We start from the raw sequence: 14,999 nt of genomic DNA on the forward strand, positions 1-14,999 counted from the left end.
GATGTCATGCTTGGTAGGGTGGAGGGTCAACGAAAGAGGGGGAGGCCTTCAACGAGATGGATTGACACGGTGGCTGCAATGATGGGCTCAAGTATAGCAGAGATCATGGAGCTGGCACGGGATCGGGCAGTGTTTTGTTCTGCTGTGCATGGGGTTGCTTAGAGTCGAAAACGACTTGACGGCACCTAACAACAACAAGAAGCTAGTAAGATTTTGTTCAAAAAATTATTTTCGTTGTTGTTGGGAATATACACAGCAAAACAGACACCAATTCAACCATTTCTGCATGTACAATTCAGTGACAGTGACGACACTCTCTGAGTTGTGCACCCATCCTCACCCTCCTTCTCTGAGTTGATCCTCCCTCATTAACATAAACTCACTGCCTTCCAGGGAGCTCTGGTAGCACAGTGCCTAAGGCAATTGACTGCTAACCAGAAAGCTGGTGGTTTAAACCCACAAGCCGCTCCTTGCAAGATTGGGCAATCTACTTCCGTAGAGATACTGCCTCAAAAACCCAAGGAGGGGTCACTAAGAGTCGGAAACTCGGGCAGTGAGTTCGTTTTTTTTTTTTTTTTTTGCTTACTGCCTTCTAAGTTTGCTATCTAATATTTTGAGCTGCTATTGTCAGTGTGATCCCATGTAGACAGTTCTTACAGTTCTTAAAAGAGCTCAAGCCATTAGTTTTAACGGGCAACAATAACTTATACACTAACTCCTGCAGTCTGAACTTGGGAACAGCTCACTTGAGGGAAAGTTTGAGTTTGTATAACAGACACACTTCCGGGCACATATCAAGAGAGGAGGAAAAAAGAAATATCTAAGTACTTTGGGTTTAGGATTTTTGACAGATTAACTCTACCTTGTTGATAAAAAGGTCTTAATAGCAGTTACTCTTCGGAGAACCAACTCACCCAGGTTTTTTGCTTGGGACGTTTTCAGTTTTAGCAATGAAAGTTCTCTGTCCCGGGCAAAGCAAGGTAAGTGAAACCTGTGAGAGGCAGAACTCAACAGGGCCACCTTATTTTCTGGGTCTTGCAAGTTTTCCACCTTTGACAGGGTGCAGTCTTACCACTTTTCTATTGCTCATTTTGTGGAAAATATTTGAGTTTTCCTTCTCTGACAGGTTTCTGCCTTACGGAGTTTCCAGCTTTTGTAGGTTTTACTCTAACTCATTCCAACTCCATAGGGAGGAAGTAAGGGTATGGAAAGAGGGAAGAAGGGTTTAGGAAAAGTTCCTTCTCATAAGAGTATGATTAGAAAAGACTATCCTCCCTAATAACCTTTGAACAGGAAGCCAAAGGCACTAACTGTGCAAAAAAAAAACAAACAGAAAGAAAAACATCTCAGGAAAAAGGAACACCAAATACAAAGACCCCCAAATAAAGTTTGACTTCGGCTCAGAACTGCTACCACAAAACTGGTGTGGCTGGAGTCAGTGAGTCAGAAGAGACAGAATGTAACACTGTTGGAGAAGTAGCCAGAAGCCAGATCAGGAATGGCTTTACGAACTATGGGGGAGAGTTTAAATTTCTTTTTAAGAAAAATGGGACAATACTGAAGGGTTTTAAGCAGAGAGGTGATGAGATCTGAATTACATTTCTTAAAAATCCCCCTGGCTGTGGTACAGAGAATGGTTGGGGGAATTTCTCAGGTGGTATCACTACAGAAGCAGATTGCCCAACCTTCCTTCAGGGAAGTGGCTGGTGGGTTTGAGCAGTCAAGTGCCTTAGGCACTATGCTACCAGAGCTTCTCATTAACAGGTAGACAGAGTAAGAAAGTATGGACTGAACATAAACTAGGCACAAACCACGTTTCTCATTAGAGCAGGAAGCCTCAAGGAAAACTGAGTGGTAGGCAGGGCGGTGGGCAGAACGCCAGCAGCACGTGGCTAAGGAAGCTGGGAGTGGAGGGGTTTACTAGAAGGAAAGGATGTGGCCAATGTTCCCCACTCCTCCTCTCGGGCCCGCCCCCGTCTCGACCCCTTCTCCCTTCCATATATAGAACGGAGTCCCGTTGTCGCCCGCCCGTGTCGCCCCCAGAGCCGCCATGCCAGCCGACCTCAGCGGCACCTGGAACCTGCTCAGCAGCGACAACTTCGAGGGTTACATGTTGGCCCTAGGTAGGCGGGAGGGCCGGGCTGCTTAGGGGCGGTGAGGGGCCGCAGACACTTGCCGTCGCCTGGGGGCTCGGGGCGTGAGCAGCCAGCCGCCTGTCGGTCCATCAATGCGTCTTTCCGGGTCTGTCTGTCTTCCTTTACCCGCCCCTGGGCCAAGGCTCTCGAGTTCCCCGAGGACTCTGAAGGAGGCGGAGATGGGGCCGCGCGACCGCTTTGCAGAGAGTCTCTGAGCAGTAAGGGCGTCCAGCCCGGGTAGGGGGCGCCCGGCTCCGAAGCGCCTCCCCGGCAACTTTTGCCTTCAGAGTCCTGCAGCTCGCGGCTCTGCGTACGGGCTCTGGAGTCTCTGAGACCACAAGGGGCGCTCTCAGTGAGGTCCTCGACTGGCAGCGCCCGCACGTGCTCCTCAGAAATGCAGATTCCAGGCCCACCCGGCCTACAGAGTCGGAGCTGTCGGTGCGGGGGGGCCACGAACCGACCCTCCGGATGAGGCTGGGACCCGCTAGAGAGCCGCCTTTTTAAAACGTTAGAGGTTTTCTGATTTCCCTTCCTTCAAGGAGAGGGGGTAAAAGAAACCCAGACCTCAGGAGGCTACTCCTGGACGCAATGCCCCTCCCCCCGGGGACGGATGGACTGGTGCCTGGAGAGTCTCCTCCCGGCCAAGTGGGAGCACCACTGCCACGTTTGAACATTGCAAACCCCAAGGCCCCTCACCCTAGAGGTGAGCCGGGAACTAAGTCTGTGTGTGTTTGTGCTTGTATGTTGGGACTGACGTGGGGGTCTGACCATTGTCCTTGCTTTCCAAAGGGCTTTGTGATAGACTCCTGCCACTATGGCAGAAAAGCTCTCTCGTGTACTCATTCCTCCTTTGTCCCACCTTTACTCTCCTTTAGACTTGGTTTTTCTCACGTTGTTTGGCTAGACACTTATTCCTGTGTGACATTGTTCTGCAGCACTTTGAACAAATGGCCCAGAACTGCCGTGGAGAGAAGTCAGACTGGGAGTATGGAGGCCTGGAGACTTCTCTGGCTCTGCCTGATCTCACTATCTGGCCCTGGGCCTCAGTTTCCCCATCTGTAAATTGAAGGCTGTGTGTGTGTATGTGTAAGTGCAGTATTAAGATCTCTGAGCCTTTTCTCACACTACACACTAAGGGGCAAAGCCTCAAGCTTCTCAAGCTAACCTGATTCAGACTGGCAGACACACCAGTATTCATTCTCATTTCTCCTCTTTTTCTTATTTATACCAAAGCAAATCAAACTCATGCCGTCAAGCTGGATCCAACTCATAGCGACCCCTTCTTGGATCTCTGAGGTGGTATCACGACAGAAATAGATTGCTCAACCTTCTTTCCAAGGAGTGGCTGGTGGGTTTGAACTGCCAGCCTTCTGGTTAGCAGTCACATGCCTTAGGTATTAGGCCACCAGAACTCCCTTCCTATTTATAAGAAGGAATTAATAGTTTCCTAAATATCCTGATATTCCACTTTTTCTCCGCACCCCCAAATCAGTGGTGACATGTGGCCTTACAGCTTTTCTTCCCTGTATTCTCTGGCTAGTATCTGGGTACTTATGCAGAGGGTAACCGGTAACCAGGCCTGTGTTAAAGTAGAACTGTGCTGCATAGGATTTTTTGTCTTTCTTTTTTGTATTTTATTGTGAAAATATACGTAACAAACATAATGTCATCACAACAGTTTACGACAGTGTTTTCAATGGCTGATTTTTTTTTCAGAAGTAGATCACCAGTCCTTTCTTCCAGCCCACCTCTGAGCAGGGACCCAAACACCAACCTTGTGATTAGCAGCCGAACACATTAACAGTTTGCACCACCCAAGGATTCATACAGAGGGTAGATTAGATATCAGACGATGACTTTGAATTCTGCCTTATCATGCTTCCTTTTTAGCCATTTCCACAGCTTTTAAAGCACCCCTCCTAGGTGATCCCACAGAATGTGGAAATTATCGAACAATGGCGGCATAGTGTCTAAGGCATTTGACTGCTAACCAGAAGGCTGATGGTTCAAACCCACTGGTCACCCCTCGGAAGGAAAGTTGGGCATTTACTTCCATAGTGATACCACCTTGGAAACTAAGGAGGGGCCTCTGTGAGTTGAATACTTGATGCCAGTGAGTTTGGTTTTTGGTTTGGATCATTAATATCACAAGCAAGTAAAATCTTACTGAAGATAATTCAAAAACAGTTGCAGCAGTATATTGACAGAGAGTTTCCAGAAATGCAAGCTGGATTCAGAAGAGGATGTGGAACCAGGGATATCATTGCTGATGTCAGATGGATCTTAGCTGAATGCAGCGAATACCAGAAAGATGTTTATTTATGGTTTTTTAGGAGCTCTGGTGGTGTAGTGCCTCAGGCATTTGACTGCTAACCAGAAGACTGGTCGTTCAAACCCACCAGTCACTCCTCAGAAGGAAGGTTGGGCAATCTACTTCCGTAGTGATACCACCTAGGAAACCCAAGGAGGGGTCACCATGAGTTGGATCTGACTTGTCGGCAGTGAGGGTTTGTTTTTTTTTGTTTTGGTATGTTTTATTTTCTATGCAAAAGCATTCAATTGTGTGGATCATAACCAATTATGGAAAGCATTGAGAAGAATGGGAATTCCAGAACACTTGATTGTACTCATGAGGAATTGTACATAGATCAGGAGACTGTCAATTGAACAAGGAGATACTGCACGGTTCAAAATCAAAAGAGAGTGTGTCAGGGTTGTATTCTTTCACCATACTTAGTCAATCTGTATGCTGAGCAAATAATCTGAGAGGCTGGATTATATGAAGAAGAATGTGGCATCAGAATTGGAGGGAAGACTCATTAACAACCTGCGATATGCAGATGACACAACTTTGCTTGCTGAAAGTAAGGATGACTTGAAGCACTTACTGATGAAGATTAAAGACTACAGTCTGCAGTATGAGTTACACCTCAATATAAAGAAAATACTTCACAACTGGTCCAATAAACAGCTTCATGATAAATGGAGAAAAGATTGAAATTGTCAAGGATTTCATATTACTTGATTCGACAATCAACACCAATGGAAGCAGCAGTCAAAACATCAGACATCGTATAGCACTGGGCAAATCTGCTGCAAAAGACCTCTTTCAAGTGAGGAAGAGCAAAGATGTCTCCTTTAAGACTAAGGTGCACCTAACCCAAGCCATGGTATCTTCGATCATTTCTTATGCACGTGAGAGGTGGACAATGAACAAAGAAGATCTAAGAAGAGTTGTTGCTTTTGAGTTGGGGTGTTGGAGAAGAATGCTAAGAGTACCATGATTTGCTAAAAGGACTAACAAATCTGTCCTGGAAGAAGTGCAGCCTGAATGCTCCATGGAAGCGAGAATGGCCAGACTTCATCTCCTACTTTGGTAATGTTGTTGGAAGAAACCATTCCCTGGAGAAGGATATCATGCTGAGTAAAGTAGAGGTTCAACGAAGAAGGGGAAGGTCCTCAATGAGATGGATAGACACAGTGGCTGTAACGATGGGCTCAGGTAAAGCAAGGATCGTGAGGCTGGCATAGGACTGGGCAGTATTTCGTTCTGCTGTGCATAGGGTCACTATGAGTCAGAGATAACTGGATGACACCTAACAACAACAACCTAGAGAAGAGCTAGTTAACAGAGAATGGAGGCAGAGGCAACATTTCAAGCATAAGAATGCATTCTGTGCTGAGTTTGTCAGCTGGATGGCTGGCCTAACATGGAAAAAGCAGGCTTTTGAGTGCTGTAATTAGTGTTTTCACTTAGCTTTCAATTAGTGTTTTCACTTTCTTCAATATTCTCTTGCTTGTTTGTGTGCTTTGCTATGACCCCTTGTTTGATACTTGAAAATAAATGCAGTGAAAACTGTGAGACTTGAAATTCAATAGGACTGCCTTGTATTCCTGGTCTTGCAAGTTTTTTGCCTTTGACAGGGTGCATTCTTACCACTTTTCTATCTCTCAGTGTAGAGCAAAATACAGTTTTCTTCTCTGACAGATTTCTGCCTTACACAGGTTCTGGCTTTTGAAGGTTTTACTGTAATTTATTTTGTTATTGTTGTTGTTGAGAATATACACAACAAAACATACACTAACTCAACAGTTTATATGAGTACAATTTAGTGACACTGATTACATTCTTTGGGTTGTACAACCTTTCTCACCCTCCTTTTCTCAGTTGTTTTTCCCCCTTTAACATAAACTCACTGCCCCATAAAGTTCCTATCTAATCTTTTGAGTTTTTATTGTCAATTTGATCTGATATAAATATGTAGATCTTAAAAGAGTATGGCACTTAAGGCAGACATTCTTTACTAATTAAGCTAAACTATTGCTTGATCTTAAGAATATTTCAGGAATCTTTTTTATTTAAGGTTTAAAGATTATCTCAGGGCAGTAGTTTTATGGATTTATCCAGAGTCCATGGCTCCAGAAAATATGGAGTCTATGAGAATCTGACTTGTCTAACCTACTTTGGTCATGTTGTCAGAAGGAACCATTCCCTGGAGAAGGATATCATGCTTGGTAAAGTGGAGAGTAAATGAAGAAGGGGAAGGCCTTCAATGAGATGGGTTGACACAGTGGCTACAACAATGGGCTCAGGTATAGCAAGGATCGTGAGACTGGCACAGGACCGGGCAGTGCTTTGTTCTGCTGTGCATAGGGTCACTATGTGTCAGAATGCCTCAACAGCACCTAACAACAACAACAGTGAGAACCTGAAATTGTTCTACATTTTCCCCCTTTTGATCAAGATTCTTCTATAGACTCTTTGATCAAAATGTTCAGTAATGGTAGTCAGGACCATCTAGTTCTTCTGGTCTCATGACAGAGGAGGCAGGTGTTGATGGAGGCAATTAGCCACATTTCAATTTTCTCCTCCTATTCCTGACTCTCTCTCTTCCTCTGTTGTTCCAGGCAAATAGAGTTTAATTGTTGTGCCTTGTGTTTGATATGTTTCATGATTTCAATAAAGTTTTATCAATTATTGCATGAATTAGCTATCATTGTATTACATCCTGGAAACTAACAGAGGCTATTTATTTATGTTTATTATCCAACTCATTTCACAAAGGATCAAACCATGTAGTATTGAATCAATATCTTGCTTTGCAATTGTCATTCTTACTTTTGTTTCAAGTTCCAGAGAGATACTGCATCCAGATAACACATTTACAGAACCCTTATTTGCAATCTGTTTTCTGAAAAAATACAGATGTGCTAAAGATTTCTGGAACTGAAAGACTATTTTACAACAGAGCACTAAACTGGAAACCTGGATAGTTGGCTAGCTATCTGATTGTGGTAATAGAATCAAAGTCATTTCTGAGTTCCTCCAATTTCCCTATTTGTTAAATGATGTGGTTGGACCAGATTTGACATTCCAAGAAGGTCCAAATTACAAGTATGGGTCTCTTAGCATTTTATATGATAGCTGAAATAGCCTTAAACTTATTGCCAGTTCCCAAAAAGCTGAGAAGAAAATGATTGGGTTGTTGTTGTTGTTAAGTGCTGTCGAGTCATTTCCAACTCATAGCGACCCCATGCACAGCAGAACAAAACACTGCCCGATCCCGCGCCAGCCCCACAATCCCTGCTATACTTGAGCCCATCATCGCAGCCACCATGTCAATCCATCTCGTTGAAGGCCTCCCCCTCTTTCGTTGACCCTCCACCCTACCAAGCATGACATCTTTCTCCAGGGAATGGTCCCTTCATACAACATGACCAAAATAGGTGAGACGAAGTCTGGCCATTATTGCTTCCAAGGAGCATTCTGGCTGCACTTCCTCCAGGACAGATCTGTTAGTTCTTTTAGCAGTCCATGGTACTTTCAGCATTCTCCGCCAGCACCACAACTCAAAAGCATCAACTCTTCTTCGGTCTTCCTTATTCATTGTCCAGCTCTCACATGCATACAAGGTGATTGGAAATATCATGGCTTGTGTCAGGCACACCTTAGTCCTCAAGGAGATATCCTTGCTCCTCAGCACTTGAAACAGTTCCTTCGCAGTTGACTTTCCCAATGCTACACGTCGTTTAATGTCCTGACTGCTGCTTCCATTGGCATCGATTGTAGAACCAAGCAACGTGAATTCTTTGACAACCTCAATCTTCTCTCCATTTATTGTGATGCTGCTCATTGGTCCAATGATTGGGTATATACTGCTATTTGTGTGGCAAACATACTCTCCTGCCTTCCAGGTATAATGAACATAGAATCCAAGGTCAATCCATTCTCCCTAGGGTAAAGTAAGGAGCTTGGGACCAGATAAATTGGGGGTCTTGTTACACAAGGACCCACATCATCAGCATCAAGCAGTAGCATCTTAGAAATGTAGACTCTCCTGCCCACCACCTCTCCCCCCAGATCTATTGACTCAGAATCTGCATTTTAATCAGATCCTTGGGTGATTTGAATGCAAATTGAAGTTTAAGAAATACTGCTCTTTAATATATCAAGTCCTGAGTGGAACAACTGGCAGAATGGAAATACTATAAAATATACTGTCCTACTTAAATATTTAAATGTCAACTTAAGCAGAAATATTCATATCCTACATAAGACTTCTTAATAAGTCAATCACAGAAGGACAAATATTGTATGAGTCCACTATTGTAAAAAGTCAAGGAAATGTTTACACATGGAAAGAAATTTTCTTTGTTGGTTACCAGGGATTGGGAGGGGATGGGAGGGAAAATCGCTAGATAACAACCTAGGAAAGCATACGGGGCAGACCATATAGAGTTGGTATGAATTGGAATTAAATTGATGGCACACAACAACAACAATGTTAAGAATTTGGTGGATTTTGTTTAACAGCAGATGAGACACAGCTAAAGAAAGAATTAGTAAATTGGAATATAAATCAGATGAAACTAACAAAAACATGAAAAATACAGAGAGGTTAAGAGACAGACACAGTGAAGGCTAAAATGTTTAATTAAAGTCCAAGGAGAAAGAAATGAGAAAAAAATAATATTTGAAGAAATATTCATTGCCATCAAGTAGATTCTCACTCATAATAGCATATGCATGTGTGTGTATAATATTTTATTATGTTTTTGGTGAAAGTTTACACAGCAATTTAGATTCTTCACAATGTGTGGACATTCTCATTATTTCCATTCTGGTTATTCCATTTCCATTGATCTAGTTCCCCAGCCCCCTTATATTCTCGCCTTTGTTTTAAAGTAATTGTTGATGTTACAATGCTGTATATTTAAAGAGGTAATAGTTCAGACTTTCCCTCAACTGATGAAATCTACATATTCAAGAAGCTCAACATACTTCAAACAGGATAAATAAAAATAAATTTATTACTATATATATCATAGTGAAATTGCAATGGACAAAAAGATTCCTAAAAGCAGTCAGAAAAAAGACAACCTTCAAAAGAGAAACCTTTCAACCCAGGTATGTCTGACTCTCAAGCCCAAGTATTTTACCTGTCATAATATCCTGCTTTTCAGGCAATGTTCTAGTTCACCCTGCTTCCTGGTCATCACACTTTTATCCAGTACTCCCTATTCCGTGGGGGAACCTTTTTTCACCTTGGTTTTGTTTCTTCTGTTGAAGTGTAAAGAAGTTTCACATTAGGTTTTGTTGTTGCTAGCTGCAGTTGAGTCAGCTCTGACTCTTTATGACCTTGTGTATAACAGAACAAAACATTATCCGGCCCTGGCTGTCTTCATGGTCCTTGGTATGTTTGAGTCCATAGTTGTGGCTACTGTGTCAGTCCATCTCACCATTTTTCTGGCCTTCTACTTCACCAAACATGAAGGATGTCCTGTTCTAGCAATTTAGGTAAAGAAATTGTCAGAACATTTTGATTCAAGTTAGTGGGGAACTTCTGCAGAAGAGAGACTATACATCTTGTAAACCATCTTGAAAAGCTTCAAGCTGCTCTGAGATTTTTAGAGTATGGGAAACATCCAGAAAGATAGAAGAATTATGTTTTAAAACTTAAAGCTCTTTAATTTAATTGTTTGAATTGATTAGTTAGTACATTTTGTGAATTAACATTATCTCCTGTCCTAGCTGTCTTAGGACTTTACACAATGAATTAAAACGTGTTTTTTAAAATATAACAACCCCCCCCAACAACAACAACAAAAAAACCCAGACTCACTGCTGTCAAGTCAGATCTGACTCATAGCGACTCTTCCTTGGGTTTCCGAGGCAGTATTACTATGGAAGTAGATTGCCCAATCTTCCTTCCGAGGAGTGGCTGGTCAATTTGAATTGCCATCCTTCTAGTTAGCAGTCAAATGCCTTAGGCTTCTTGGTTGTACTTTTCTTCTACCCAAAGTAAAAAGGACTTGCTGGTTTTTATTACAAGAGCTATATCTATTTACCTGGAATGTAAGCCTCTATACTTTTAAAATATATGTTGTTGTTGTTGTTATGTGCCGTCGAGTCAGACCTGACTCATAGCGACCCCTCCTTGGGTTTCCGAGACAGTATCACTATGGAAATAGATTTCCCAAACATCCTTCCAAGGAGTAGCCAGTGGGTTTGAACTGCCAGCCCTCTAGTTAACAGTCAGGTGCCTCAGGCACTACACTACCAGAGCTCCTTTAAAAGATATAGGAATTGTAAAAAGTTGTAAAGTTATCTTTAAAAAATATAACTAAAAAGTTATCTACTTGACATCAATGAATATTTCTCCAAATGTTACTTTTTCTCATTTCTTTCTCCTTGGACTTTAATTAAACATTTTAGGCTTCACTATGTCTGTCTCTTACCCTCTCTGTACTTTTCATGTTTTTGTTAGTTTCTTCTGATTTATATTCCAATTCACTAATTCTTTCTTTAGCTGTGTCTCAACTGCTATTAAACAAAATCCACCAAATTCTTAATGTTGTTGTTGTGTGCCATCAATTCAATTCCAATTCATAGCAACTCTATATGACAAAGTAGAGCTGCCATGTAAGGTTTCCTAGGTTGTAATCTAGTGATTTTCCCTCCCATCCCCTCCCAATCCCTGGTAACCTATGAAGAAAATTTCTTTCCATGTATATAGGAATTTTAAAATATAGAGGTTTACATTCCAGGTGAATAGAGATAACTCTTATAATAAAAACCAGAAAGTCCATATCTTCTTACTTTGGATAGAAGAAAAGTACAACCAGGAAATTTGTCCCTTTTGCAGAAAACAGCTTGAGGTCTTTGTCCCAGTTGAATATTTAGCTAAACAAGGATCTTAGTAAATTATACAATGTCATACATTCAGAATCTTTTTCAAGATAGAGGGATGTACATCCCAGAACATGAATAATCAAAGTACTTTGAGAAGATTGTTTCCAATTTTCTTTTAATTAGAGCAGATTTTCTTCTTTAGGAGAGTTAGATTATTCCATTTTCCCATTCTTACTTGATTGTAAGTTCTTTAAGGACAGGGACTATGTAGTTTTTTTTTTTTTTTTTTTTTTTTAATTAGAAAAGCCATCTTTTTTCATCTGAAATATAAACCTCTGTGTTTAAAAAACAGGTTTCAGTTCATTGTGTAAACTCGTAAAACACCTCAAATAGGAGATAATGTTACTTTACTTACAACTTTGAGTTCTCCATTTCTCCACCCAAGAGTAAAAGGTACTTCAATATTATGTTTTCCTGGAGAGAGGAAATACAATACCACAGGTATTTGAAAGTGTGTCCTGCTGTAAAGTTCCTTCAACAGGTCTTGTGAATCTTCTCTGGCTTCCAACTACTAACTTTAGGCACTGCCTGAGAGTCCCCTAGATGGTGCAAAGAGTTAGTATGTTTGTCTGCTAACCAAAAGTTTTTAGGTACCCAGAGTCACCTCAGAAGAAAGGCCTGTTGATCTACTTCCAAAAAAATCAGTCATTGAAAAATCCAATGGAGCAGAATCTTACTCTGACCCACAGAGTCGCCAGGAGTGAATTGACTCCACTGCAACTGGTTTGGTTTTGGTGTATTAGGGGCTGGGGAAGACATACAAAGAAGCAAAGAAAGTATCTGCTATCTGAGATGTTCCTAGTGCTTTATACATACTAGACATCTAATACATTTAACTTGAAGGAGGAAAAATAAATGATAGAAGAAATCATACAAGTTTAGGACACATGGGGGGGTCAGACATATGTAGGGAGAAAGTGCTATTCTTTGGATAAAGGTTTTCGTTAGGTGCCATCCAGCTGGCTCTGACTCATAGCAACATGTACTCCTAGCAACTCATGTACAACAGAACGAAACACTGCCTGGTCCTTCACCATCCTCACAATCATTTCTATTTGAGCTCATTATTGTAGCCACTGTGTCGACCCATCTCACTGAGGGTGTGCCTCTGTTTCCCTGACCAACATACCAAGCACGTTATCCTTCCCCAGGGACTGGTCAGTCCTGATAACATGTCCAAAGTATGTGAGACAAAGTCTTACCATCCTCGCTTCTAAGGAGCATTCAGGCTGTACTTCTTCCAAGTCAGATTTGTTTGTTCTTCTGGCAGTTTATGGTATATTCAATATTCTTCACTAACACTATAATTCAAAAGCATCAATTCTTCTTTGGTCTTTCCTTCTTTGGTCTTTCTTTCATGCATGTCCAGCTTTCACATGGATAAGAGGCAATTGAAAATACCATTCCTTGGGCTGCACTTTAGTTCTCAAAGTGACATCTTAGCTTCTTAACACTTTAAAGAGGTCTTTTGTGGCAGATTTGCTCAATGCAAATTCTAGATATTACATATTCATCAACTTAAATTAGTGACACTTAATATTTTAAGGTGTTAGGACAATATGACAATATATGTAGATTTCATGAGCTCAGAAATCAGGGCATCTGAGTTAAAAAAAAAAAAGGGCAAATTTGGGAGTTATAGGGGTAAATTATCTAAATGAAGGGAAAATACTCAAATTCTGCCTTTCCTGGAGATACTGTTTTTCAAATTTTAATACTAACTCCATGGAACTGAACTCACTCCTATGGCTTCCAGCTAAACAATAGACAGGCATATGGGGTGGATATTTATGTCAGGTAGATATATTCCTTGGAGTGATCAATCGTGGGAAAACAGAAGGGCAGTGTTTGCACAGGGAGATGGGGGGGTCAGGAGTGCATAGGAGGGAAAGACACAGGGAAGAGGTAACTACAGGGTGGGAGTGGGAAGAGAGCTGTTACACTGGGAGGAATTACATGCAGTCAATGTCATGAAACAAAAAGTGTATGAACTGCTCTATGGAAAATGAATTTGCTCTGTAAACTTTCACCCAAATCACAATAAAATTTTAAAAATACATTGATTCAAATAACAAGTGAGACCTAGAGTTTTAGAATTAGTAAAATGTTAGGGTTAACTATACTTCCTTTTTCTAAATCCATGCAAGGATAATTTTTCAGAGTAGCATCTGGGAGATCAGTTTAATTCAAAACATTTTTCTGAAAGTCATCTGTTGAAGTTTTGGATCTAGTTTGTTTAAAAAAAAAAAAAAAAAAAAAAACCTAAGCCCTGAAGTCACATTTACATCACTAAACTAAAAAATCCAAACCCACTGCCATCAGGTCAAATCTGACACATAGCAATCCCCATTGGGTTTTGGAGGTGGTAAATCTTTACAGAATTAGATTGCCCAGTTTTGCTTCTGCAGAATGGCTGGTGGGTTTGAACCACCAACCCTCTGGTTAGCTGTCAGATGCCTTAGGTACTGTGGTACCAGAGCTTCCTATAGCACTAGAATGGCTATTTATGTAATACTACAAATATTAAAGGGAGCTCTGGTGGTATAGTGCCCAAGGCATTTGACTACTAACCAGAAAGAAGGCTGGTGGTTCAAACCCACCATCCACTCCTCAGAAGGAAAATTGGGCAATCCACTTCTGTAGAGATACTGCCTTGGAAACCCAAGGAGGGGTTGCTATGAATCAGATCTGAAGCTGATAGTAATCCTGAATGCTACTGATTAACTAGAATATACCATTTTTTTAATCTTTTATCATGTACATCTAAGGAAACACATTCTTTGAAAAAAATTATGGGCTGCACTTCTTAGTTCTTTAAACCATATGGTCTAGGAAAAAAAAGCATGGCCTCTTTTTAAAAATAGAAGTGAGGTGAATGCCTGCTAGAAGGAGTGATAAGGGTTGAATAAGTAATCAGAGAACACCTAGCAACATATCTCATGATGTGCCCTTGCCAGCCTCCCTTTTGAGAAGACAAAATTACTCCCTTCAGACTAAAAAAGTATATTCAGGCAATGGTCCTCCAGCTCCCCAACGTGGCTATGAGCTTATCCTCTCTTACTTTCTGATGCGGGAACCCAGGTAAGGGCTGGCAGATGGGCCAGGCATCCAGATGCAAGAGACAGGGGAGAAGCCGGGCTGAGACAGAGACATGGGGATCCAGGTAAGGGAAGAGGGGAGAGGTTTCGAACAGCTAAGGAAGACAAACTTGTCTGTCAGTTTGTCATACTGTGGTGGTTTGTGTGTTGCTGTGAGGCTTGAAGCTGTGGCACTGGTGTCTCAAATGCCAGCAGGGTTGCACATGGTGCACAGGTTTTCAACGCAGCTTTCAGACTGAGACAGACTAGGAAAAAGGAAGAGGCCATCCACATCTCAAAAAATTGGCCAAGGGAAACCTTATGAATAGCAGAGAAATACTGTCTGATACATTATTGGGCAACTTTATGAATAGCCCTGAAATATAGTTCGATAAGTGCAGGAAGACCAGCCCTTTAGGTTGGAAGGCATTCAAACTACAAGTGGAAAAGAGCTGCATCATCAGAGTAGAACCAACCTTAATGATATGGATAAACTAAAGCTTCCGGGACCTTCATTTCTACTATGCCGGGAATGACAGTTTGAAGAGGCATGGCATGGCATTCATTATCACAAAGGATGTTTCAAGATCTGTC

The 14,999-nt window shown here is 41.6% G+C and overlaps 1 protein-coding gene across 1 annotated transcript in view; it reads left to right on the plus strand.

Moving 5' to 3' along the window:
• The first annotated feature begins 2,050 nt into the window (after positions 1–2,050).
• RBP7 (retinol binding protein 7) overlaps positions 2,051–14,999 on the plus strand; it is a 25,967-nt gene continuing 13,018 nt past the window's right edge. The window contains exon 1 of the mRNA XM_007942608.2: positions 2,051–2,123. Within this exon, the coding sequence (XP_007940799.1) occupies positions 2,051–2,123 (73 nt within the window). The remainder of the gene's footprint in view (positions 2,124–14,999) is intronic.

Source organism: Orycteropus afer, unplaced genomic scaffold (assembly GCF_000298275.1).
Source record: "Orycteropus afer afer isolate SDZICR_OR568_19922 unplaced genomic scaffold, OryAfe1.0 scaffold00094, whole genome shotgun sequence".
Taxonomy (NCBI): Eukaryota; Metazoa; Chordata; class Mammalia; order Tubulidentata; family Orycteropodidae; genus Orycteropus; species Orycteropus afer.